Raw genomic sequence first — 24,886 nt, 5'->3', positions numbered from 1 at the left:
CCGGAGGTTGGTCCGAGACTTGTACCGGACACTGCTCATTTTTCAATCGGTCTACCCTAGGTCGAAGAAGGGTTAAGGGGTATTTGCTTGCGTAGCCGAACAATGAAAACATGCTGCATATATTCAGCTCTTAATTAATTCGGCAGAAGTCACCACTCATGTATTTATACTGACTACTGGCGAGCCTGATGCCCTCATGACAACTTAGAGGGTGTTATCCCTATCCATCACGAATCATGCGGGGAAATAATATCTTCTTCGGAATTTGGCTTACAATAGCTAGTCTCTCTAAAGCAATTCACAATCCGATCATATCAGGATGGAATCCCGATCCCTCGATTCTTCGGGTTCAAGATGACTACTACATAGCTACATCTAGCTTCGAGTATTTCCCGGGAATTCCCATCTACAAAAGTAAGAATCGCTGATCCAGTAGGATGAACTCTGTAGAGAATGATCTAACTTGAGAGTAGGCCGTGACCTGTCCAATTGGACACTAATATCACATGCTTTTACACAACCTGACCAACTACAGCTCTATGGCACGCCCACAGGAGCAGGTCCGTATACCAAATCAGCATGAGCCAGTGAGATCATGTATTTATTGACTATTGATAGGAGCCTGGGCGCCCTCATTGGCTCATTTTGACGGAAAATTCTGGATTGCTTCCATGACGCGTTGGACATACGATCCAGTCGCCCGAGTGTGGCCACGTGTATTCTTTGCGTCGTCTATCGACTTGATTCACTGGTCTGAGCCTACCTGGGCTGATCCGTGGGGCATTGACCCAGAACTATTCAGAGATCCCGTTTCGAAAAAGACGTACCTGAATCTTATGGCACCGAATAACAACCAAGACCGACTCTGGGGTATTTACCAATGCGAGATCAGTCTGAAAGACGGGAGCTGTAGTGGGCAGTATCGGAGTTTGTGGAACGGTACCTTGGCCCACAATGCTACAGCTCGGCCGGAAGGGCCAAAGATGACATTTAAAGATGGCTGGTATTACCTCTTGATCGCGGAAGGTGAGTCTTTTCTAAAAGAAGAATCCACAAATAAGAAGAATAAGAATTAATGCTGTTTTAAAGGTGGAACTGATGATCTGCACCGCTCGACTATCGCCAGGAGCAGGTCGCCGGAAGGCCCCTTTAAGGCTGGACCGAACAATCCTCTTCTGTTCAATGGAGCGTATGGGTTCGATAATCTGACGGTGCAATCTACGGGACATGCTACCATGGTAGAAACCCCAGCTGGTGAATGGTATGCAGCTTTCTTGGCTCGCAGGAAGATAAATGGAAGCTCTCCACTGGGTATGTCTTAGACGATCTGGTACAGTGAACCGAATGCTTATGAGTGTTAGGACGAGAAACTTTCCTCACAAGTGTCACCTGGAAAGATGGATGGCCAATATTCAACGACGGGAAACCGATTCTCCTGAGCGAAGAAGTTGGGCCGGTAACTGGCAAGCGCCGCATTCCGCCTCCATTCGTGGACAACTTTTCTTCTCAGAAGCTAGATTCTGAATGGTACCAGCTGAGAACTCCTTATACTCGCAACTTCAAGGTGCACAAAGGTAGTATCGAGTTGAGACCAAATGTGTTTAGCCTTAGCGACAGGGACACACCCGCGGCGCTTCTCCGAAAGCAGAAATCCCTCAATATGACATTTTCCGCAGAGTTATTGGGCTTCAATAAGACGTTGGGACCAAAGAACCAGGTTGGAATCTCTTCGTATCTCTCCGAGTTTCAGCACCAGGACATTGGCGTCACAGCGTGCGCGAACACCACAGGGCTTTGTATATATACGGAGCTTTGGCAGAACCAAACATCGCAGGTATTATTTCATCACTCTTAAGATGCTTAATGAGTGCAGCATTTGCATTTTGCGGAGACTAACTTGGATAGTATCATCAAATTCCCCTCAACACCACAAAGCTGACAGAGCCCCTCGTGTTGCACATTCGCGCCACTCCGCTACTTTACCAACTTGGCTACAGTTTAGGTAATGCGCTTCAGCCAAATTACATAGCGGAGATTGCCTCGTCTTGGCAGGCATTCGCACCAGCAAACTATTTTGTTTTCTCGGGCGCGTCATTTGCCATTTTTGCGACGGGACTTGGAGAGCCTTGGCCGTATGATGGGCCGGTCGTTGGGTTTAAGAGAGTCACTGAGACGTATTATGAAGAGAACATCCCGGATCATGACATCTGGGACAAGGAACAATCGGTTGGAACTTGCACGTAAGGTATCAGCATCGCATATAAAGGGAACTTGTTGGATACTTGTTCGAGGCTTCAATGCATCAAGCGAGGAATGAACCTGGTTCAATACATCAAGATTTGTGTGCATTCTACTGGTTGCTGCTACTGGAATCTTTACTTGTCTTTATTTCTAGATAGTGTTGCCCCCTCGATATGACTATAATGGAAGTTGAATATGCTGATAGCACCTTATTATCATATCGGTATTAGTTACGAGGTGTATGCCAATGGCAATTAACAGAAGTGTCCCACGAGCATCAAACACTATCACATCAGCTGGTGGAGCGCAGAACTAGTGGCAGGAAAGATACAAGCTGAAGGAACATGAGACTATTGCCAATACTTGAAGCCTACTTAACTTCGGTATTTTACAGCCAATCGGTTAGGCTACGAGCTTGTTTAATAGCCGCTTTTTAGACCAAAACAGCATGGCGTTCCGATATTTTGCTGTCATTATGATACGAAATGCGCTATCATATGCAAGGCGGGATGAAGCGGCTTATACTCCATACGCCTCTTTCTGTAGGCTTGTAAAGGTTGTTCGCTTAAATGCCTTGTGTACATGTAGTTATAGGCGTCTGTAAAATCTCACCTGCTACACTGCATATCACATTCAATAATGTGGTCAAAACATGTCTGAGACGGTGACTAGCCACTACCGTGCATATTTGGCACCAATTCGAGAATTTTGGTTACCAGAAAGAGCTAGAAGCATGAAGGTGGCTCAGCTGGAGGTTCGTGATATGGCAGCTCGGCTACTGAGAATGCCTCATATATAGATTAGAGGGCTTACTCCCGTAAAATTGTTTGCAATGCTCTTCATTCTCAATAAATTAAGTACTGAATTCAACATACAAAGCGCGCGACCTTTGCAAAGTAATAACCATGGGTGATGATCCTCATCATGAAGACAGACTTGCGCATGCAAGAGTTGGGTCCTACTTTTTAGGACCCAAGGCTGAGAACTTTCATATTCTGAGTGAGCTCATGGGCAAAGTATTGGAAGACCAGAAGACAGTGCGCCAAAATCTCTACCACGATGATCCCGAATTTATCACGTCTTCGATGATGCAAGCGCAGACATATACAGAGAGTATTGAGGAGCTTCGTGGCTACGTCAATACGCTCTCGGAGAAACTTGCGTTGCATTCGATCCCATTTTGGTCGCCGCGATATAATGCTCATATGAATATGGATGTCGCATTGCCAAGCATCATTGGATGTAAGATATCTTTGCCTTTGTGATGATCAGTATGACTAACTGGGTTAGACATGGCGACGATGATGTATAATCCCAACAATGTCGCAACTGAAGCAAGCCCTTTGACTACAGAGAAGGAAAGGACTGTTGGGAAAGACCTCTGCAAAATGCTAGGTTACAGAAAGAGAGGGAATGTTGCGCCCTGGGGCCACATTACTTGTGTAAGTGGTTTCTCAATTTTTGTTGATCAGATCATTGCTAATTGCTATCGTCGCAATAGGATGGTTCTGTAGCCAATCTTGAAGCTATCTGGGCAAGTACGTTGCGCTCTGTTTTTACCTTTAGCATTTAAAGACGTTACGCTAATACTTTGTAGTCCGAAACCTCAAATTCTACCCGTTGTCTTTGAAGCTTGCTATTGGGAAAAATGAAAGCAAAGGCATAGACCCTCCACTCAAATTTTTGGCTCACGCCGATCCTCCATTTCTCGTCGAAAATTGCAAAGGAGAGAAGAAGCCTTTTACTGAACTTGATACATGGGAGCTGCTTAATCTGAAGCCCAGCACAGTGTTGGAGCTTCCTACCCGTCTCGCGAATGAATACTCCATCGCAGCTCAGTTCCTACAAGATGCTCTTAAACCGTATCTCATCCAGACGGTCGGGAAGGACTACTTAGAGCGCTACTTTGACATTGAGACATCGGGCAAATTCTTCCTTAGCACGACAAAGCATTACTCTTGGCCTAAAGGCGGTGGTAAGTGTCATTACCATATCATCTTCGATGAAATTCCCCGTGACTGCGTATTAAATAAGTGTCTAACTGATTCTTGAATTGTAGCAATCTCGGGCATTGGGTCTGACAATTTCATCAATGTTGCAGTTGATGAAGATGCTCGCATGGATATTAAAGACTTACAAAAACATCTTGATAACTGCATTCATAACCGCATCCCAGTGTATGGTGGCGTTGCCATCATGGGGTCGACGGAGCATGGTGCTTGCGATCCTCTCGCCGCCCTTGTGCGGCTGAGACGAGACTATGAGGCTAAGGGCCTATCATTTGCGATTCATGCCGATGCCGCCTGGGGAGGATATTTCGCCTCCTTAATCGACCATTCCGTCAAAGGCTCTCCTCCAAATGACCTCCTCCCACTTGTTCCTGCATTGGCTCTTCAACCCTACACAATGGAGCAGCTTCAGTACCTCGAATTTGCGGATAGCATCACCATTGATCCTCACAAGTGAGTCTAACTTGGTGTTAGATTATTTATGTACTAATCTTACATTCACCGCTAGGTCAGGATATATAAACTATCCCGCGGGTGGACTCTGCTATCGTGATGAGCGTATGAAATATCTCATCACCTGGACTAGCCCTATTGTGTTCCATGCGAATGACGAGAAGGGGAGCATGGGCGTCTATGGTGTTGAAGGCAGCAAACCTGGTGCAGCAGCAGTTGCCACTTGGCTGACACATAAAATGCTCAAGCTCACCCCCAATGGCTATGGCAGGCTGCTTGGTGAAGCTGTCTTTACTTGTACCAAGGTCTGTTGGTCATATGAGTCCTATATCCCATGCCCTTGGATAAATGACTAACTTGCGTGATCTTAGCTTTATTGTCATTGGGCGACCATGACTAGAGCCGAAGACGACCTCATCGTTTGTCCGTTAATACGACTCCCCAGTGAAAAGAAAGGTCTCTCCGAAAGGGATATCGAGAGCGAGAAGCAGCGCATCCGAGAAAAGATTCTAAGCGTTACAAACGAGCAGCTTTTTGACGACCCAGATAGCATGGACTTTCTGAGTGAATTGGGTGGCGATTTGATGATCAATGCATTTGCCTGCAATTTCAAGGTCAACGGAAAAGTCAACGACGATGTAGTAAGTGATGCCTATGTCGCCTCTCATGATCATGGATGGGTACTCACCGATTCCTGTGCGTTGCCGACAGAACGAGGCCAACTATCTCAACCAGCGCATCTTTGAGCGTCTGTCTGTCACATCAATGGATGATGTTGTTGCAAAACGACCACTTTTCTTAACCTCGTCATCCTTTGGCGAAGCTACATACGGAAAATGCCTCGAGACTTACAAGCGCCGTCTACAGCTTGTTCATGAAGAAAACCCTGCCCGTGGCGACCTGTCGTATTTGGTCAACGTAACGATGAGCCCATGGCCTACCGACAGGGATTTCCTCAATAAGTTGGCTGAAGATTTCAGGCGTGTTGCGGATGAAGAAGTTGAAGTAAGTTCGGGTCTTTAAGCTACAACAGAAGATGAAGAACTAAGCGTCAGCCATAGAAATGTATTATTCGCAACAAGATCGAGCCCGATTTTCACGGATTCGTCATGCAAGGTCTTGAACAGATTCATCTTGTTCACATACCCATGTTTCACATGGCGAACCACCGCTGGCAGCTCATTATCACAGCCGACTTTCCTGAAGATGCTAAACAGCGTTACCAGCAGCTCCGCAAGGAGAATCCTGATAAATTCTACACTGTGGCCAATACGGAAAAAGAATTCCTTGAAGACATGGTCAAACCTGGCGCTGATATCGTATGGCGCCTTGATGAAGGCATACCGAAAGATGGCCAAGAACCTATTATGACTTTTAAACTGACCAGCATCCGTTTGGTGGTGCAGGAGTCAATGTTCTTCAACGCCCTTGATCAAGCTTATCCAGACCGCATGCCTTTTTACTTATATGGTAGCAAGGCTGAAGCTCACCTTGATCATGTGCTCAAGAAGGCTCCCAACGGCATGATCAGTGTTGATAATGTGAAGCTGACTCTTGAACCTGAATTAAGCGATGAAGAGCTTGCCCGGGGCGTTGTTGCAGTCCTTGAGGATGTCTTTGAGAATGCTATCCAGCCATTGTGAGTTTAACCATCCTGATCCACACATCTGAGAGTATGCAAGAATGCTGGCTAACTTGATACAGGCCTCTTGATGGTTCAAGTATCTCCCTCACAGCTCCTGGTCTGAACTTGGCGCTAGGTAAAACGCACAAAGCGTCTGTATATGAGAGCTATGAAGCTTTCAAGGGCGGAAGTGCACCCATTTCAAAGGGTGACATTGCATTGGGAGGATATATCTTTGCGGATTGGGCGGACGTCAACATGGATCCAGCTGCAAAACCATGCCATGAGCTTAAGAACTGAGAGACTCGCTTGGAAGGATTTTACTATGTACATTGAGCATGTAGTAAATCACACATTGATGCCATCCTGATCGTACAACAATGCTGCTGAAGATCCCTGGTTTCCCCACACTTACCCCGCGGAGATGCCCTGTGAGATTTGTTAATGGCATTACACATCTAGTATTAGTTGTTGAAGACTCCTCTAATTGTAGCCTCTAAGCCGGGGGTTCAAAAATTGAACTAACTATTGGCACGCTTATAGGCTCTCTGGGCGGTGTATATCTCGGGCCAAGTCTCGGAGACACCCCGAGCATCCCGCCTCTCCTGCACACGTGAGAGCTTACACGCTTCCTAGTGACGCGAATTGCCTTCGTTTAGCAGTTTTGGGTCCTTCAAGTTCGCATATCGGTTTGATATGATCCGAACATGTCTTTGATCGACTCACAGAGCGAAACTTCCCCCTGCAATCATGTGATTCTGCTCCATACTCGTGGCTCTACCCCACGATTTCATTCTGCGGGGACTCCACAAAGTCGTTGAAGCCATTGACGCTATTTGCCGTGCTATTTGCTGTACCTTTTGCTCCATGTCATTCCGCTCTAATATCCGGCAACAAGCTTGGAGACTTAGCTTCCTCTACATCATCGCCAATTGCTCTGTTGTGAGGCATGCCTACTCTCTGCTGGATGCCCTCCGGTCATGATGCCTGTCGACGATGTAGAAGCTGAGGATGTGCAAGGCTCCGCTACCGGCTCTGAGGATAAGCAAGCCGCCTCTAAAAAGCGAAAGCTCTCCAGCAGGGACGATAATCAGGAAAATGAAGGTCCCGCTTGCCAAAATTGTCGAAAGAAAAAGTCAGCATGTTCGAGAACCCAGCCATGCTCCGCATGCGTGAGATACAGTACGTGAATTGGGACAAAGCCGGAGAATCATGATATTAAAAATTGCCTTACAGATGTCGAGTGTGTCTATTACGATGGAAGAGCCAAAACGGGTGTTCGCACTGGCGCCATTGAGAGCATCAACCAAAGGATTGGTGAGTGAACTCAAAACAGGATGGGCCATTTCATCTTCCGTTTCGTAACTTGTCGCCCGCTAATTCCCTTCATCCAGCGTCGCTGGAGCAAATGTTCCTTGGCCAAAGCATCTTGTGGAACCAATTGTTTGGGGGCTTGAATTCTCCCACGAGCGGAAGCGTCGAGAACACAAGCACGGATGGATTTACACAAGAAAACTTGGAGCAGTCCATTACCCAATTACGGAATCGACTGGCTTCTACCGTACAAAACAAGCAACAACCCGCGATACAGAACTTAGATGGGCCATCCCAATTGCCAAAGTCTCTTAGCAGCAGCGCACCTGGAGCTACCAGTGAAGCTCGATTACCGCCAGACGACCTCATGGACGCGCTCATCGAGATATACTTTGAACAAGTGCACCAATGGATCCCAATGCTTCATGTTCTGCACTTTCGCCAGCGGTTATTAATGCCCAATGGGCGCGAAAGCGCGTCTACCATTTTCTACGCCATTACATCGCTATGTGCACGATTTTCCAATGACCCACGTCTCGGCCACGGCGCTGAAAAGACGGCCTACGCTCGACAATGCCGACAGGTAGTGATACTTCGCAGCATGGAGTCTTTCTCAGTGGAAAACCTACAAGCTTTGACTATTTGTTCTTTTGATTTGGTTAGTCAATATGCTTCTTTGTCTGTGTGAGGATATTGCTGAACATTTCCTGCAGATTGGTGGCGGGCGAGGTCCTTCTGCATGGGTGAGTAATTACCTGTTTTGGACGCGATCGTGAAGTAACTGAGAATCTAATTCTTTCTGAAACTTGAATAGTCGATTGTTGGCAGCATGACGCGAACAGTTGAGCAACTTCAGCTCAGTGTAGAAGAAGAGGATCAGAATAAGCCACTCACCAAGACATTAATCAGGCGCATGAACTTTCTACCCCGGTGCCGCAGTTGGAGCGAGACCGAAGAGCGTCGGCGCGTCTTTTGGAATATATTTATAATGGATCGCTTCTGCAGCATTGCCACGGGATGGAACTTCTCTCTCACCAGTGCCGATGTCAAACGAAGACTTCCTTGCGAAGGCAGCCTCTGGGAACGTGGCCAGCCACTCGACGTACCCACGCCCTACTTTGGCATCGCAGACCTAACCTCGCGGGCTAATCCAGCCGTACCGACAGCTCGACCTGATGGTGAAGACCAAGATCTTTTGGGCGGTTTCGCCTTCTGTATCGAGGCAACGGAGAGCTTGAGCCTGGTTACCTCGTTCTTCCTTCAGCATGACTTAGACTTTAGCGACCCTCACCAGTTTCAGCTGTGGTTGGTCCGCTTCAAGCAGCTTGACTTGCGATTGATTCAGTAAGTTGGTGTTCATTTGGAATATGGTTACTTATACACTGTCAGTTATACTAATCATGATTGGCAATACCAGATGGAAAATCTTTCTACCCAAGCCATGGCGAGAGGCGTGTGTCCTCAACGCGGATGGCAATATGGACCCCAATCTCACCCTGGCGCACATGACGCACAATACTGCGGTAATTCTGCTCCACCAAGTTATTGCGTTCCCATTGCCTGAGTGGCAGAGCCAACGGCTACGATTGCCATCCCTATCGAGTGCAGAAACCTGCTTTGCGGCCGCGACCGAAGTGAGCATCATTGCAGAGGCATATTTGCAACGCTCAACTTCCTTGACCAACCCCCAGTTCGCATTCTGTCTGTTCATCTGCGGGAGGTTACTTTTAGCCTATTCCTCTTATCACAGCCAGCCCCTAGCCCCTTCATTCAACTCGCTGGTCTCCAGTCTTTATAACATCTCTAGTCGCTGGAACGGACCCTTTAGCGATGATACAAATGGGGAGACACACAACTTGGCGTCCAAATTCGCCACACGACTAACGCAGGCACGGCAGCACGACCAACACATTCTCGACATACGGGAGCCAGTATATTCGGACGACCAGTACATTGATAAGACGACAGTCAACGCCAACAGGCGTGAGGGTTCGGGCTCAGGCCCAGGCTCTTTTACCCACGGTGTTGACACTACCGGCGTCGGCGTGCCCACTCCCTCACTTAGTGATCTCCACGGGGCATCACCCGACAGCATATCGATGGCTTTTCCACCTTTACCGCTAAGTTTACAGGGCCAAATATCCTACAACGGTCACTCAAAGTCCATGCCAATTGAGTCTCCTCGGGCTGGTGTTGCAATAGGTGTACAGCCCGCAGATCCCATGATGGCCGATGTTCACTCTTATGATGGCGTTGATGCTTTTCTCGATCCATCTTTTCCACCCGATCAGAGGGTGAGCGTTTTTTCTTATTCAAACAACATGTAAAATACTCTGAATGATACCGATCGGCTTTTTTTGTCTGTATAATGCTCTAATTTATTACAAGCTGTTCATGTTCTATATCTGTTTCAATATCTTAATAGCAGCCCTTAAAGAATCCCACTGCAAGAATCTAATCATGTATAGCTCCAAACTTGTGAAAGGTAGCCTCCCTTTGTAATCCATATCCAACCCCGGCACGAGCTAGCACGAGCTTTAGATCTAAATCTGTATATCTGATAGAGACATTGTTGCCTGCATCTCCAAGAGTTTGTTCCCGAGCAGCAAGAAATAATAATCGGCGTACACAAGACCATGGTTAGCCCAGCGCCTTGGAGCAAACTCGTAGTTATTGATCGTGGCGCCTCCGAGGATGGTCTGTGGGATGGCATCATCCTGGATTACCGTAAACTCCGTCTGTACGTTCTGCATATTTTGCTCTACAGTATCCAAAGTAGATGTTGTCGCTACGAAGCAACTTTGTGGAGTCATGTGCTTCGAGCAGATAGCCTTTACTATTCTAATCGCACTCTCAAAATAGGATGACTGCTCTCCCTGCTGTACAAGTGCCTCATGGATGAGAAGCATACCATAAGCAGCAATTACCGCCGCACTGGTGTCAGGCGGTTGCTCAGAATCCGTTGGAGCGCAAAAGTCCCAGGGCGGCACGCCGTTGGCAGGCAGCTTACTGAGAAAGTAGTCTGCACACGCTCGAGAAGTTTCGAGAAAAGATGCATCTCGCGTCCAGTTGTATGTTTGCGCAAAGCCTGCAATGGCCCACGCCTGGCCGCGCGTCCATGACGATGTGTCGGAGTATCCTTGGTTTGTCAGTCGAGATTTGACGCTACCAGTATTCGGATCGAGAACCACGAGATGTGTCGTGGAGTAGTCGGTCCTGATGTGACATGCTTGCGTTTTCTTTGCATGGTTCACGGCGATTTGGTACATGTCTTGGTCTCCAGTCTCCGAGGCCGTCCAGAAGAGCATGTCCAGGTTCATCATGTTATCCTTTGTGGGGGAAAAATATTAGTTAGCATGAGCACATAGTTAAGATGAAGAAAGTAGTATGATGAATCTTACGATGATGAAAAGAAAGTCTTTTGTCGGATCTGTGAACGAATACCGCAACGTCGTGCAAGTATCCCAGGATCGTATCGCCCCAGTAGCTGGCACGTATCGCGATGCCAACACCCGTGATGCTCGTATTATAGTATCTCGCGCAAGTATGTCGTGATCGAGTGTCCAAGCGAGCTTTGCCCAAGGGAAGATCATGAAGCCGAGGTCATGCGTGGAGGCCAGCGTCGAGTTCTGATGGAGGTTGGTCGTCCACCACTTGCAAGCGAATCTTGTCAATTCAACGTTAGTTTCTTAAATGTCTGCACTAGCAAAATCTGCAAACTATAAACGTACTCGAGATGCATAGGATGGAGTATTGAAGAAGACACTGATGGCTCTTGTATCATGGCAAGCTCTCGCTTGAAGCGTCGCTCTCTCTCGAGGAGCAAGTATAGACTGCCAGGAAAAAATCCCGACGTCCAGAAATCGAGCTCCCGAAATACATATCGTGTTCCACCCGGCTTGGTGTACTCGGGATATAGTGTAGGCGGCTCTGACTATGGCATCAAAGTCAGATGAGTAACACTGCAAGATTCCACACCCATAGCTCATACCTTGAACAGAGCAGGCGCTGCTACTCCCCAGATCTTGGCCACCACATTGCTCGAATAAAGACCTTGTAATAGCGATCGTTTAGGCTGCTTTCCGTTCGTAAGATATTGATGTTCTGGAACCAATATGCTGGAAAGCTGTTGTTTTGCCGTGTTCTTAGCCTACAGGTTAGTCTTTCTCATACTTGTAAAAGCTTTGGCGCCATAGGTGATGTCTGACTTGGTCCAGCAGCCATTCAGGGCGCATCTGAGATTCATCCGGCGGTAAATAGCCTGGACTCTGATCTGTGCCGTTGGTGACGGACACAGAGGCAGGGGGTTCTAGTTGTAGCATCTTTAATAAATCGAGTCCTGTTTGTTAGTCGATTCGAGATTCAAAATAGTATCACGGAAGAGAAGGGTATAGTGGTCTTGTATGAAAATTCGCAAGTCAGCAAGAACCAACAGAACTCTGAGAAACCGATCAGCTCCTCATTCCATAGGACAACATCGAATCAAATCTTCTTAACGGGGCCATCTTCATTATTTCTGACCTGAGCGTCCAGTCGGCCACCATCCGGCATCATGGCCGCGAGGTGGGTCGGAGTGGACAAACGCTAGCAGGGGCATATTTGTGGCTTGCGGAGGTCGGAAGAAGACTCGGGGCACTCCGAGGTCAGTTGCGCTACTAGGCTAAAGTGACGATGTTCAGCCATTTGCATTATCATGCCACCGATAAAGGATATATATCAAGGAGCGAGGATATCACAGACGATATGCAGTTGTACTCGGGAGTTGTATCATAACGTTGCATTTGTTTTGTCAGCAGTCCGATAGACTGTGATACCCAGTTTCAGAATCTCACAATGGCCGCCTCCAAGGACATGGAAGCTTCTCCGCAGGCCACCCATCAAGAGGTACCTGGCATATCGGAGAAGTCTCTCGACGGCGATGAAGAAACCAGCCGCTATGTGGATGGTCCAGGGATTGAGATTGACAAGGCGACCAACAAGCGCCTGTTTTGGAAGATTAACCGGCGCATTCTTGCGATCCAGCTGGTCACCTACTTCTGCCAGTCCTTGGATAAGGGAACGTTGAACTTTGCGTCTATCATGGGTATCAAGACCGATGCCCATCTCGTGGGGCAACAAGTAAGTTATATTTCACCAATGAACTGAGCTCACTCGAATTTTTCGGCATGACACTGACCAGCATCCAGTATTCGTGGCTTGGAACCATTCTATACCTGGGTATCCTCGTTGGAGAATATCCACAAAACTTTCTGTTGCAGAAACTGCCCGTAGGGAAACTCCTCGCTGCCAATGTGTTCTGTTGGGGAACCGTGGTGGCATGTTCCGCTGCGACGACCAATTTTGGTGGACTTATGGCTCTTCGGTTTCTGTTGGGCTTTTTCGAGAGTTGTGTGCAGCCAGCAATGATGTTATTGTAAGTTGTTCCAAGCTGGCCTATTGTGGGGAGACAATACCTCTTCCGCAAGACCGGAGACTGACGAAAACCTGTTATTGTAGGACTTCTATGTGGTACACAAGAGAAGAACAATCTATGTTGAACTCACTCTGGTACTGCATGACAGGACTGCAACTAATGGTAAGAATTACACATTGAGGCCATCTTTCGTCAATGAACTTCCTCGAATTATACCTAATACTTCAATTGCTAATTACAATACAGGTTGGCGGTCTTCTTGCCTTTGGAGTCTCACATTTCACCAACGGTCCAATTAAAAACTGGCAACTGCTCTTCCTCGTCCTCGGCCTGGCGGCAGTCGTATGGTCCTTTTTCATAGCCATTCTTCTCCCCGACAGCCCTATGAAAGCCAAGTGCTACAGTGAAGAAGATAAGCGTCTTATGGTCGAACGTGTACGTCACAACGAAACCGGTATCCAAAACAAGAAGTACAAAAAGTATCAGATTATCGAGGCACTCACGGATCCTCTCGTCTGGTGTTGCGTCCTGCTTATTACAGTCGCAAACTTGGTCATTGGCGGACTTGGCGTTTTCTCCAATCTTATTATTGAACAATTTGGCTTTACCCTGCTCCAGACACAGCTTCTCAATATTGCCCAAGGTGGTTTAACAATAATTGTCATGGTCTCATCGGCATGGGCGTCTCAAAAGTCAGGGCAGACATGTCTCATTATGCTGGTAAGCTCTCGCACTATTTAATTTGACAAACAAAACCTCCCAAAGTGGTGAATTTTACTAAGAATGTCGCCACAATACAGCTTTGGACAATCCCAGCTATTGTCGGCACCATCGTCATTCTCGTCGTGACTCCAAATTCATCAAATGCCGGCGGCATGCTGATTGCCTTTTACTGCACACAATTCTTTCTTGCTCAAGGCAACATGATCATTTCTCTCGTCACACGTAACATAGCTGGGCAGACGAAGAAGGGCATCACCATGACTCTGGTCTTTGTTGGCTGGGCGGTGGGTAACCTGATCGCCCCGCAGATCTTCCAGGAGAAGGATGCTCCTAGATATCTACCAGGCTTTATTGTGCACCTTGTCGTTTATGGAGTGTATCTGCTCTTGGTGGTGGTTACAAGGATTGTTCTTCTGGCAAGAAACCGAAACAAGGCAGCGCAGGTCGCCGAGATCACTCATGATCTGGCGTTTCAGGATTTGACTGATCGAGAGAATCCGAACTTTCGCTATGTTTACTAAGTTGAGGAATTCCTAGCAGAGGAGAATTTAGATAAACGTATAATAATTTTCCCTGTTTAGTCAATAAGGTCTTGGTCATTAATGTTGGCCGTGCCAGTTCTCATTAAAGTATTTTCTTGATCAACTACTCGACAACATGAAGCTCATAGATCTTGTCTTAGCCAATCGCAGAAAAAGGTTTCATGACGAAAAATGCATTATTCTAAACCCTTTATTACTCCTTGATTTATATTAATCTACCTCCCTTGACTAAATAACGTTGTATCCTTTGTAATCTATTTGGAACACTTGAGACTATTATAAATAATATCAGCTGCCTGGTATGCTGTCGCATATGTAGCAACTTGAAGATGAGCGGTAATGACAACAGGGAAAACAGAGGTATCAACAATACGAAGCTTGTTGATACCCTTGACTTTAAGATTGGTGTCAACCACCTTGCCCATAGCTGCAGTTCCCATGGGGTGGAATGTAGATCTGCCAAATTGTTAGAGTCTGCGATTCTGTGATATGACATAGAGCGCGAGCACTTACCCAAGACCAGCAGCAATACGAGCATCAATGTAAGCATCTGTTGACTGTGTATTGAATGTCTCATTGAAACCTGGAGCGCCAAGCTCGCCGGCAATAATATCACGACCAATAACGGTACGGTTGGAGTTGGCAAATGCAATTTGCAGGCGAATACCCTCGCGGGCAACAAACTTGTCAACCTCAGTCGCGTGGTAGTTGGGATCAATGTTAGGCACATCATTGATGTTGGCGGACTTGAGAGTGACGCTACCCCTGGATGTGGGCAAGAGATTGATCAGAGCAAAGGTGACAGCTGAGCCGTCTGGAGTACCGGCATACTGGAATACATGCTCGTTGAAAGTGCGGTCCTGCTTCAGCAGTGGGTGCTTCTTGGGATCAGGCTTCTTGCCCTCATCCTTCTCGATAGCAGCAGCCAGTCCAGCCTTGTCGGTGATACCGGTGGAGACGAGGAAATCAGCCGGAGTGCCCCAGCCATATTGAGGCTCGTTGAAGAGCGGGTTGGCAGATCCGATAGCATAACCGGCGGAGGGATCTTTCAGAGCCCAAAGTGCTCCAAAAAGACCATGGTCCGCAAAGTTCTTGCCGACTTCAGGCTGGTTCAGGACGACGGGAATTTTAAACTTGTGCAACTCATCAGACGGTCCAATTCCAGAGAGCATGAGGAGCTGGGCAGTTCGGATAGCGCCCGCTGCAAGGATAATCTCTTTGCCTTGAATCTTCGTGCCGTTTGCGAGCTGAACTCCAGTGGCTTCAGGCGATTGGTTATGCGATTTGGGAGTGCTTAGAAGGACCTTGGAAACTAGAGTTTCCGTGAGAACAGTTATGCCGGTCAACTTGAAGACATTATCGGCTATCTCACGGCGACCCTGGTTTTTGTTTTCGAAGAGATCACCAATACCGAGAGGGTTGCCGGCGTTGCCATCATTGTTAGGGAGTGGATGGACGCCAACTGCTTGCCAGGATTGAAGAGTCTGGTTGCGCAGAGGGAATTCTCTGTGAGTCGATACAATGCCCTGGATTTGCATAGGGCCATCTGTGCCATGCTCGGCAGTGTTTTTGACAGGTGCAGGAGCAGTCTCGGTCAACTTCATATACGGGAGCAGACCAGCATAAGACCAGCGATGGTCACCAACTGTGTCGCCCCACAGGTCGAAGTCAAACTTGTCACCACGAATCCAGCCACCTAGAAACTCGCATTAGTCTACAATCTTCAATGGCAGCAGACAGCGCTCTCCAATCGTTGCGTTATCCCCTGGCTGCATCGTTTTCACGTGGAGTCGCCAGTGTATGTACAAGAGGGGAAATTCTTGTTTACCTGAGTTGATGACAGTGCCACCTCCAAGAGCTTTACCGCATGGCAGAGATACCTGGCGATTGTCCAGATTCACTTGCGGAATCGTCTCATACTTCCAATCATACTCCCCTCCGATGAGGTTTGTAGAGTTGGGGTAAACTACGCTGGGGTCATTGTTGGCGTTGCCTCCAGCTTCGATGACGAGGATCTTGAGTGCTGGGTCGAGGTGATGGAGACGGCTAGACACAACCGAGGCCGAGAGGCCACCTCCAACGAAAATGTAATCCCAAAGCATGGCGGACGCTTCCTCTGCCGTTGTTTGGAAAGGAGTGCTACTCTGCTCCGCCATCATCACACGAGAAGGTAAAACAAGCTAGATATAAGAGAAACCGCAAAATCTACCTGATGCAGGCGACCGGAATATCGGATCCTTAGCAGTCCCAGGTTTCCAGGAACCCGGCAACTAACACAACCAACAACCAATATGACTCCTTTGTCAATTTCGACAAAATTCGATAGAGTCCTGCGAACTATCCGGGGGAGGCTGGCTTCTGCGGGCCAGCTAGCTCGTTCTAGAAACACTAGCGGAGCTCCTTTCTTAGGCCCTGAACGGGAATCTTTCTTTCAAATCTGAGTCCTGGAGCTTGTCGATCGATGTAAAGAAGCTTCCGTCTTCTGACACAGACAAGGTTTCAGGGTATCAGCCATAAAGGCATCCAGCCGATTATTATAATCATCACCCAACGCTCCATCCGTAGGATTGATCTTACTCCAAGTGCTTCTAAGTCAAGTATTTGGGAAGGATTCATTCTCAGTGAACCAACAGGCAAGCAGGGATAGATGGTGCCATCTAGTGTTCAGGCATTACAGTACTAGGAAGCAGGGATCGGCTGCCGCATCTGCAAAGTACCTGAAGCCATTGTCAGCACGTCAGCCTCCATCTGCAACCCCCTAGTAAGAACGCTCCTTTGGGCATGAGTGGCCGTAAAACTGGGGTGTTCTTCCAGGTTGTTGCGCGATTTTGCACCATTGGTAATGAAACCCCCCCATGATGATCGTATGGACCTCGCTTCACCCCGGCCATCGAGTTGAGCCGGCGAGCATATCGACGAGGTTAATGCCGTCAAAACGTGGTCTGCCATTCGGCGGCTTTCCGTCTTGCCACGCAAAACTCACCAAAATTAAAGCGCAAAGACCAGCTTGAAGATCTGCCTAGTTCCCGGCTCGTTAAATTAGTGCGACCGAATTGCCTACCGAATTGGGTAGTGTCTGCTGAGTTTCCTTGTACAGCAACCCAATTTCTCACAGGACATGGATTCCGCCGAAGAATTCTCAGCTGTTGTTGGTTCTTCTCCGGGAATCCCGTCAGCCTCGGGGTGTTGGTTGGGTTGCAATTCTCCCTTGAAATGAGAAAATCCGGCCACCTGCAGATTCTGCAGTACATGCAACATAACCGGTTGGTCGCACCAACACACAGACTGTTGATTGCTGACCCGGATGAATTTTGCATGAATCGGGGGGCATACAGTTACATGTATGTCTTCGCAATAAATATTACAACAGTTATCAACAAACCGCTGACGGCTATTTTTACCTTAACCGACTATGCATATGCGTGCACTCAAGTTCACATATAGGCAATCAACTGCTTTCCTTTGTCCGTCGAATGCTTGACGCAGATCCGGGCCTGAGCTCTGCACAACCAACGAAATACATTAATGTTACACGAGCAGACTCCATGGTTTCGCGACGAGCGCAGTGGGGATGTCGCTGCGGCAGCAGTCGTGGCACCGTCGCAGATTGTTGAAGCCGAGTTCCCGCCCATCACAAGCGCGGGGGTCGGTGTACTGATCGTCAGCGTGTTGATGCCTCTGGTTGCGACTGGATGGACGGGGTTGAGAGTTTGGACTCGACGGCTTAGAGGCATCTCGCCGTTCCTCTTGGAGGATATTCTCTGTTATCTTGGTCTTGTAAGTTCTCTCAATGGCAAATGCTTCGACCTTGGATCAACGATTGACCAAGCCGGTTAAAACAGCTTGTGTTTTGGGGTGTTGGTATCAATTACATCTGCAGTAAGTTGGCACCTCTCATACACACCCCCATAAGTATATACTCTACGATTGTGATGCTGATAGTTATTCTATAGTGGTCGTTATCGGTGGCGGCGGCTACCATCTTCGCCAGCTCCAGCCCATTCAAGTTAAACGATTCTCGCAAACGACCTTCGCCGCACAGGTGCTGTATGCCCTCGCTCTGGGCTTCACCAAGAACAGCCTCGTATGCATGTTGAAGCGCATCTTTTTCACACAGAACTATGCGTGGATCGCATATATGATACTAAGCCTCAATGTCGCCTGGATGGCTCAAACTATACTTACTGGTATCCTGATCTGCCGGCCTATCACCATGAACTGGGATCCAACGGCACGGGGCCACTGTGGTAATCAGACATATGCCTTTGCTGCAGTCAGCATTGTCGATATTGTGACCGATCTGGCTATCATAATCCTGCCGCTCAGATTAGTTGCAAACCTGCAGATGAGGAAACCGTACAAGGTAGCCCTGATGTGCGTTTTCGGATTTGGTCTCATGTAAGTCTTCGGTTAATGATACCTATTTCGGCGTAATAGATTGGTTGGACTGACAAATCGATCAGAACTGTCGTATTCACAGCGATTCGCCTATACTTCGTCTTCAACCTTGACTTCACGGATATTTCGTTCTCGTCTATTCCCCTTACCATCATCGGCGTCATCCAACTCTGCGTCGCCAATATGGTTTGCTCTGCGCCTCTCCTCCGTCCGGTACTTGACCGTACTGTAGGCCGGTGGCTTTCGCTCTCCATTGGCAATTCCTCGCGCGAAACGCCCCGAAACGGTTCCGCACCTGTCAATAGATTGATATCTGGCGACTCTGCAAATACAGGGCTGCGAAAGAATCTTCATAACCGTTCGAGACTGGCATCAGGAAGGGGGAAAGACTTTGAACGGATTACGGAGAGCGAGGAGAATCTGAGATGGGAACTCGACGTAATGCACGCGGACAAGGGGCAATCAGCATATGCAGCAAGCCCGGATGTAAATAATAACAATATTGACAAAGTAAATACGGTACCAGCAGGGAGAATCCTCAAGATTCAATCTACAGAGATATCTCGGGAATAATAAAATCATATTTAAGATGAGCAAGAGACTTCCACATTGGGACTCGCACGTAGAAGAATGGCATCCTACAAGGACGGACTCGTACAGGGAAGTCTAGCTGCCGGGTGAGTTGCCCTTTTTGTAAGTATCATTTCCCCAGCTGATCTGTTGGTAGCTGATGCTGTTGGTCAAGACACCCCAGATTGAGTCAGTGGAGAGTGGATCATTGTACTCTTGCGAGTCAGTAGCCCAATCGATCGTGACACCCATCACCAGGCCCTTGTACATAGACCGCTGTTCGGATGACTTCGATGCCGCTACAGCACTCATAATTTGCAGTTGGTTGAGTCCTCCTCAGTTTTCTTGATCGCATGCACCATGCTCCGTACTATCCACAAGTTAGTGTTTCAGGTTGAATCTAATGAAAGTACTATTATCTTCGCTTTCTCCATAGCCTTGCTCTGTTGAATGACCGGGGAGAGAAATGTCAGTCATTACATATTACGTGATTTGATACATTTCAGGAACCATTCCTGCCAACTAGGAAGCAACTGTAGCAATCCAACACAAACCTAAAAAGTTGACAGATTATTTCCTAGCAACAGAATGTCCCATTAAGTAGAATGCTCATGTTTGCCGGTCTCGTTGCTTCGCAGGAAGACTCGGCATATCGGCAATAGCTCTGCATCTATCATCTCTCAACTTCGGTGTTATAACATTGCCACATGTTACAATTGCCAAGGCATGTAGGGTGGGATTTCATGCATATTCTCGGCTGCGCGTGATCCTTCATTTATTATTTTCCTACTTCAACATGGCATTGTCACCTGCCATTGTTGCTGACGCATTGACGCCCAGAGTGAGGTTGCAATATGCAAAAGTAGAATCTCTCCCTTGTTTGCAAACGTGTATGCCACAAATGTATAATGATTTAATATTTTTGAATTATTATGCCACAATGCTTTACTAATGTAGATTATGGGAGAAAGGATTGCCAAAAAGTACAAAAAAGGATGCTAAACTCCTCCGGGAAGGCTCGAACTTCCAACCTCCTGATTAACAGTCAGACGCGCTAGCCAATTGCGCCACAGAGGATAAGCTTCATGTGTTGTCGATAACGACACAAATTGTCTTAAGTTCAATTGCCCAATTGAGGAAGCAGATTGAAAAAGACAGAAGGACTTGGTTCTTCAGTGGTTCCTTTTTTCCCTCCCTCTTGTGAACAAATTAAACAAGTATTTAGTATCTAAGGGTGTCTTTCAGTACTCCACTCAACTAGAGCGCTGACAAGAAACCTTGTGGGAAGTCTTCTGATCTAGTTCAGCCTCGTTGGATACTGGTAGCACAGAGAGCTACCTACATGTAGACTTGTATGGTGTTGCGAATCACGATGGTATTCTATCCTTTGTTACAGAGGGTAGTGAAGGGTTTCCACCATGTGGTGTATTCCGTTGCTGGATTAGATTACTTCTCTTTACTATTCTACCTTTCAATCCACATTAGAAGCTGTGTGCTATATGGCACTTTGGAAGCGTTATAATCCTCTAGCTAGTCTTCATAGCATCGTCAGTATCAGTCTACCAGTTCTACTAGGCACGGCGACAACTAATTTTAGTTCCCATTATATAGGCTTGGGCTACTATGAGTGAAATGTTTAGCCCAAACTAGAGTCACGGTTATATCATAATTCAGCATTGTGTGACGAACTACGTTACTCTAGAAGGGAAATACGATGATCATTAAGACTCAGAGGAATGATTTTTCACAGTTACAGTCGATATTTAATACCAAAACCGATTGAATACTTTGCTAGCAACTGGCTATCCAAGTTATCTAAATGAGCGTAGCGATGGGAACTTAAATCTCCAGTTGATATGTCCGAGTCGTTGCGGATGAATGCTGACTCTTGTCGAGCCTGGTATAAGTCGATAAGGGTAATCTCCGTGTGCTGACCACAAGAGTCGGGCCAAATAGACTACTTTCTGGGCAATTCCTGATTAAAGGGCAACACAGTTGAGAAGGTTCAGGTTGATAAGGCCGCCCTAGATATCACATTTTCTTATTAGTGGTGATCTGGGGAGATTTGAGATAAGTCAATCTGGAGCTCACCTGTTCTGCGTTCGAATCACAGCAATATGAGCCGCTGCTGCAGCTGTTTCCGAGGATACCAATATTGCAGAGTATGCCTCCCAGAAGACCATTGCAGCAAACTGCAACCTGCTTGGTGTTGCAAGTACTTTCTCCACCATTGTTGTCTTTACCACCGCCATTGCCTTTGTTGCCACCAGTGGTGGGCACGGCGATGGCAGTGGCAGCCAGGGCAAGGAGAGCGGTAGTGTACTTCATATTGTTTAAATAGAAATAAGAAACTGAGACTTGGACGATGGTAACTGGATTATGAAGTATAGACTGCTAGAATTTGATGGGATGATGTGTTGGGAATCGTGGGAATATTGCTGCCTTTTATATCTTGGACTGTGCCCAAGAATCTCTTGGATCTCAACCGAAACTCCAACGAGGACAGGGGCTATAGAACTTTATGATGTTATACTTTACCCTAGCCACCTGAATCGGATGGATTATTTGGCGATCACGGATTGAAGCTCAAACTCTAGCAGGGGTAGCTTGAGAAATGATATAATCCCAACGATTATTATTGCCGTTGCTTGCAACTCATGCATGAGTTAAGCCCAGTCGCCCTACAATTCACGCCTGTAGCTTACATGAATCTCGTATTCACTAACCTATAGTCGTTATAAAATTGTTTGTTTGTGTAAAAACATCTCCGAAATACACCGTGGATATTTATTTACAACAGATCGGCAAGCTGATTGTAGTCAACCATTCGGCTATATTGCAAAGATTTGATAAGACATGCCCCTGATAATCATGGCGATATTCTTCCACTCTCTGACCTGGAGCTTCAATTGACCTTCCTGATCGCAGTACCAGTAAATTATTTCTTGAACTTTCAATCTATTCAGCCACAGGCCTCTAGCGCGGTGATCGACACTGACTAATTCCTGGTGTAGTGATCGACATTCATTAAGCTTCTTCATATAAGACACTGATGCAGGGGATAAACTCAAAACTACCGAGCTACGATGTATTCAAGTTACTTAACCAAATATCTAGTTAGCTGCTTGAGCTGCTATTCGTGGGAGTCGCGGCCAGATTCAAGTCATTTGTGATAACTTCCAATTAGGCGAGCCAAGTAAGCCGCGGAAACGGTGAGAGTAACCGGCCGATCGCCCGCACAGTATGACCAAGACGCAACATGGAGAAGTTAATTCCATGATCGACAGTATACAATAAAACTAAGCAACGAGCTTCCATAACTAGATGTAATATTCTACTAACTTATGCTTCGTTGGGAAGCTATACCTCTGCTTCAATTTGGTAGTCGCCAACATGTAGCTATATGTAGCAATGCTGATCAATCTCTTCCCCCTCAAGCAATGTGATCTCCAGATCTATAATCTCGTTTTGAACGACTTATAATACTCAATGTTGGTGAGCATCAATTAACTGACGAGTTGATACTAAGATTGTAATGGTTACTTCAAAACGGATGTTCCAGTAAAGCAGAATAGGTTAGCACAAACGAGATATGCTTTCGGCAGTAGTCTAAGGTATTAGTATGCCTAAGACCATGAAAATATTTTTCATAATGTACTAGGGTATGTATGAAATGACTTGGAGGCGGAGCCGTACGTGCTTAATCTACAGGCTTCCCGATCCCCAACCCTCATTTTCCAATGCCCCAACATACACAATATGACCAATATTAGCGCACGAAAGCAAAGACAAGAAAAAAAGCAAAATGAAATTATCGATCGCGCTTCAAAAGCGGGTTATGTATACGGAGACAATCTTAATAAAGATTCAAAAGAGATCGAAAAGCCATATGTCGATGGAACTAAGGTTGGACACAGCCGAATGATGGAACTTTATAACCTTACTACTTTCTATTTCAGTACTTACAAATGTTAGATGGAATGTTAATAAAAGACACACAAATGGAACGCATTTTACATCTCCGGATCATGATATGCGAGAAACTATAAAATCAGAAGAACTTGGCCAAGGCCAACTACTTATGCACTTTCAGATGTCTTAGCAATATTGTTAACTAAATGAGCCCCACATAGCTACTTTTAATATAGTTACAGCTGTCCTGAAGCTAGATTCAAGTGTTACTAGCTCTCTTCCTATGTTTTTATAAATAGCGACGCCCCTTTATTAGTATGTATCTCTCTCTGTAGTGCTATAGCCAGAATTGCAGTCAGATGCGCTGCTACTGGTCTTATTATTGGCCTTCTTGCTGCTCTCCTACTATTCTACTGCTAAAAGGGCAAAGATGTCGTAGATATAAGCTGCGCACCTATTTTTGTTGAGTCTAAAAAGCCTCTGTCTCCTGTTAAACTTTGCCTATCCAAGTTATCAGCCATGCCATTGATTCATTTCCTCTCGTAAAAGCCAAAGTCTCAATTGAATATCCCAGTCTCCTCAATTCTTCTCGCCCACTGCCCTCCGACCTCCTCCTCTGCAAGCTCTTCGCCGCGCCAACCATGGGTGGCTTCACCACCAACGCCACAATCAAGTCCTTTGGCGGGCGCTTCCTTAAGTTGTCGCACAGGGCCTTCCAAACCCGCTCGACCCAGAACTTCACTCTCTTCATTCTGCCCGGCGCGTCCGTCGAGAAGCCCGCGCCCCTCCTCATCTACCTGTTAGACTTGACCTGCAGTCTTGACGATGTCACTGAGAAGGGCTTCCTGCACGCCTACGCTGCGCTGCTTGGCCTCGCCCTGCTCTACTTAGATACCTTGCCGCGCGGCCTCAACCTCCTGGGCGAGCACGACGCTGGCGACTTTGGCAGCAGGGCATCGTTCTACATTAACTCTACATAACAGCCTTGGTTAATGCATTACAGGATGGAGGTATATATTACTAGGGAGCTGCTGGCGCTGCTGGCTGAGTATTTCAAGGAGCTAGATATGTCCCGTGTATCTATCGCCGGCCACTCGATGGGTGGTTACGGTGTACTTACTTTGTATCTGAAGTAGCTGGGAAGGTATAAGAGCGTGAGCGCCTGGGCCCCTATCGCAAACCCGTCCCTCTGCCTATTGGCCTAGAAGGCCTTTGAAGGTTACCTTGGCGAGGACCGTGAGGTGTGGAAGAAACATGATGCTACGGAGCTGGTCAAGAGCTGGAAGGGTGGGTCGCTGAACTGCCTGATCGACGTAGTATGTTGACAGCCATATATGCTCGCAATGTTCGTGGACTGACATTCCCGCAGGGCACGGATGACAACTTCTATAAGCAGGGCCAGCTGCTTCCGGAGAACTTTGAAACGGCTGTCAAGGAGACTGACCTGGAGGGACTCGAGCTTCGTTACCAGGATGTATGTTGATCCACTAACTCAAGGCGTAACCTGTGAGGCCGCGGAACACTGACATCTAACCACCAGGGCTACGATCACTCCTACTTCTTCATCTCCACCTTCGGCGCCGACCACGTCAAGCACGCCGCCAAAGCCCTAGGTCTATTTTGAAGAGTGGACCATAAGTGAAACGGAATCTGGCCCAGAAATCTTCAAGACAAAATACATGTCCTG

The 24,886-nt window shown here is 47.1% G+C and overlaps 9 protein-coding genes across 9 annotated transcripts; 6 read left to right on the top strand and 3 right to left on the bottom strand.

Moving 5' to 3' along the window:
• Positions 1 to 236: 236 nt before the first annotated feature.
• On the top strand, positions 237 to 2,244 carry T069G_11321 (glycosyl hydrolases family 43 domain-containing protein; the record flags this gene model as incomplete). The annotated part of the gene is made up of 6 exons (XM_056178526.1): positions 237 to 414; positions 474 to 560; positions 619 to 1,026; positions 1,090 to 1,311; positions 1,362 to 1,765; positions 1,906 to 2,244. The coding sequence occupies 6 exons, from the start codon at positions 237 to 239 to the stop codon at positions 2,242 to 2,244; spliced, it is 1,638 nt and encodes a 545-aa protein (XP_056023400.1).
• A 902-nt stretch (positions 2,245 to 3,146) lies between these two features.
• T069G_11320 (pyridoxal-dependent decarboxylase conserved domain-containing protein) lies at positions 3,147 to 6,627 on the top strand (the record flags this gene model as incomplete). Its single annotated transcript, XM_056178525.1, has 11 exons — positions 3,147 to 3,483; positions 3,532 to 3,683; positions 3,743 to 3,779; positions 3,839 to 4,216; positions 4,301 to 4,703; positions 4,759 to 4,888; positions 4,952 to 5,008; positions 5,075 to 5,344; positions 5,415 to 5,708; positions 5,765 to 6,342; positions 6,408 to 6,627. 11 exons carry the CDS (start codon positions 3,147 to 3,149, stop codon positions 6,625 to 6,627), a joined length of 2,856 nt encoding a protein of 951 aa, XP_056023399.1.
• Positions 6,628 to 7,307: 680 nt separating this feature from the next.
• On the top strand, positions 7,308 to 9,968 carry T069G_11319 (fungal specific transcription factor domain-containing protein; the record flags this gene model as incomplete). Its single annotated transcript, XM_056178524.1, has 6 exons — positions 7,308 to 7,509; positions 7,564 to 7,644; positions 7,722 to 8,299; positions 8,355 to 8,384; positions 8,456 to 8,985; positions 9,059 to 9,968. 6 exons carry the CDS (start codon positions 7,308 to 7,310, stop codon positions 9,966 to 9,968), a joined length of 2,331 nt encoding a protein of 776 aa, XP_056023398.1.
• A 216-nt stretch (positions 9,969 to 10,184) lies between these two features.
• On the bottom strand, positions 10,185 to 11,963 carry T069G_11318 (glycosyl hydrolase family 88 domain-containing protein; the record flags this gene model as incomplete). The annotated part of the gene is made up of 6 exons (XM_056178523.1): positions 10,185 to 10,457; positions 10,527 to 10,970; positions 11,043 to 11,307; positions 11,373 to 11,575; positions 11,633 to 11,791; positions 11,850 to 11,963. The coding sequence occupies 6 exons, from the start codon at positions 11,961 to 11,963 to the stop codon at positions 10,185 to 10,187; spliced, it is 1,458 nt and encodes a 485-aa protein (XP_056023397.1).
• A 511-nt stretch (positions 11,964 to 12,474) lies between these two features.
• T069G_11317 (major facilitator superfamily domain-containing protein) lies at positions 12,475 to 14,298 on the top strand (the record flags this gene model as incomplete). Its single annotated transcript, XM_056178522.1, has 5 exons — positions 12,475 to 12,759; positions 12,828 to 13,054; positions 13,138 to 13,216; positions 13,301 to 13,774; positions 13,855 to 14,298. 5 exons carry the CDS (start codon positions 12,475 to 12,477, stop codon positions 14,296 to 14,298), a joined length of 1,509 nt encoding a protein of 502 aa, XP_056023396.1.
• A 275-nt stretch (positions 14,299 to 14,573) lies between these two features.
• T069G_11316 (GMC oxidoreductase domain-containing protein) lies at positions 14,574 to 16,421 on the bottom strand (the record flags this gene model as incomplete). The annotated part of the gene is made up of 3 exons (XM_056178521.1): positions 14,574 to 14,775; positions 14,833 to 16,015; positions 16,148 to 16,421. The coding sequence occupies 3 exons, from the start codon at positions 16,419 to 16,421 to the stop codon at positions 14,574 to 14,576; spliced, it is 1,659 nt and encodes a 552-aa protein (XP_056023395.1).
• A 1,423-nt stretch (positions 16,422 to 17,844) lies between these two features.
• On the top strand, positions 17,845 to 19,290 carry T069G_11315 (uncharacterized protein; the record flags this gene model as incomplete). Its single annotated transcript, XM_056178520.1, has 4 exons — positions 17,845 to 18,096; positions 18,162 to 18,198; positions 18,273 to 18,717; positions 18,783 to 19,290. The coding sequence occupies 4 exons, from the start codon at positions 17,845 to 17,847 to the stop codon at positions 19,288 to 19,290; spliced, it is 1,242 nt and encodes a 413-aa protein (XP_056023394.1).
• Positions 19,291 to 21,266: 1,976 nt separating this feature from the next.
• Positions 21,267 to 21,615, bottom strand: T069G_11314 (uncharacterized protein; the record flags this gene model as incomplete). Its single annotated transcript, XM_056178519.1, has 2 exons — positions 21,267 to 21,311; positions 21,379 to 21,615. The coding sequence occupies 2 exons, from the start codon at positions 21,613 to 21,615 to the stop codon at positions 21,267 to 21,269; spliced, it is 282 nt and encodes a 93-aa protein (XP_056023393.1).
• A 2,225-nt stretch (positions 21,616 to 23,840) lies between these two features.
• T069G_11313 (uncharacterized protein) lies at positions 23,841 to 24,823 on the top strand (the record flags this gene model as incomplete). The annotated part of the gene is made up of 5 exons (XM_056178518.1): positions 23,841 to 24,157; positions 24,265 to 24,343; positions 24,408 to 24,515; positions 24,569 to 24,673; positions 24,740 to 24,823. 5 exons carry the CDS (start codon positions 23,841 to 23,843, stop codon positions 24,821 to 24,823), a joined length of 693 nt encoding a protein of 230 aa, XP_056023392.1.
• Positions 24,824 to 24,886: the final 63 nt, after the last annotated feature.

Source organism: Trichoderma breve (genome assembly GCF_028502605.1).
Source record: "Trichoderma breve strain T069 chromosome 7 map unlocalized scaffold00008, whole genome shotgun sequence".
NCBI classification, from domain to species: domain Eukaryota; kingdom Fungi; phylum Ascomycota; class Sordariomycetes; order Hypocreales; family Hypocreaceae; genus Trichoderma; species Trichoderma breve.
The sequence above is the reverse complement of the archived record's forward strand: the minus strand, read 5'-3'. Positions and strand labels throughout refer to the sequence as shown.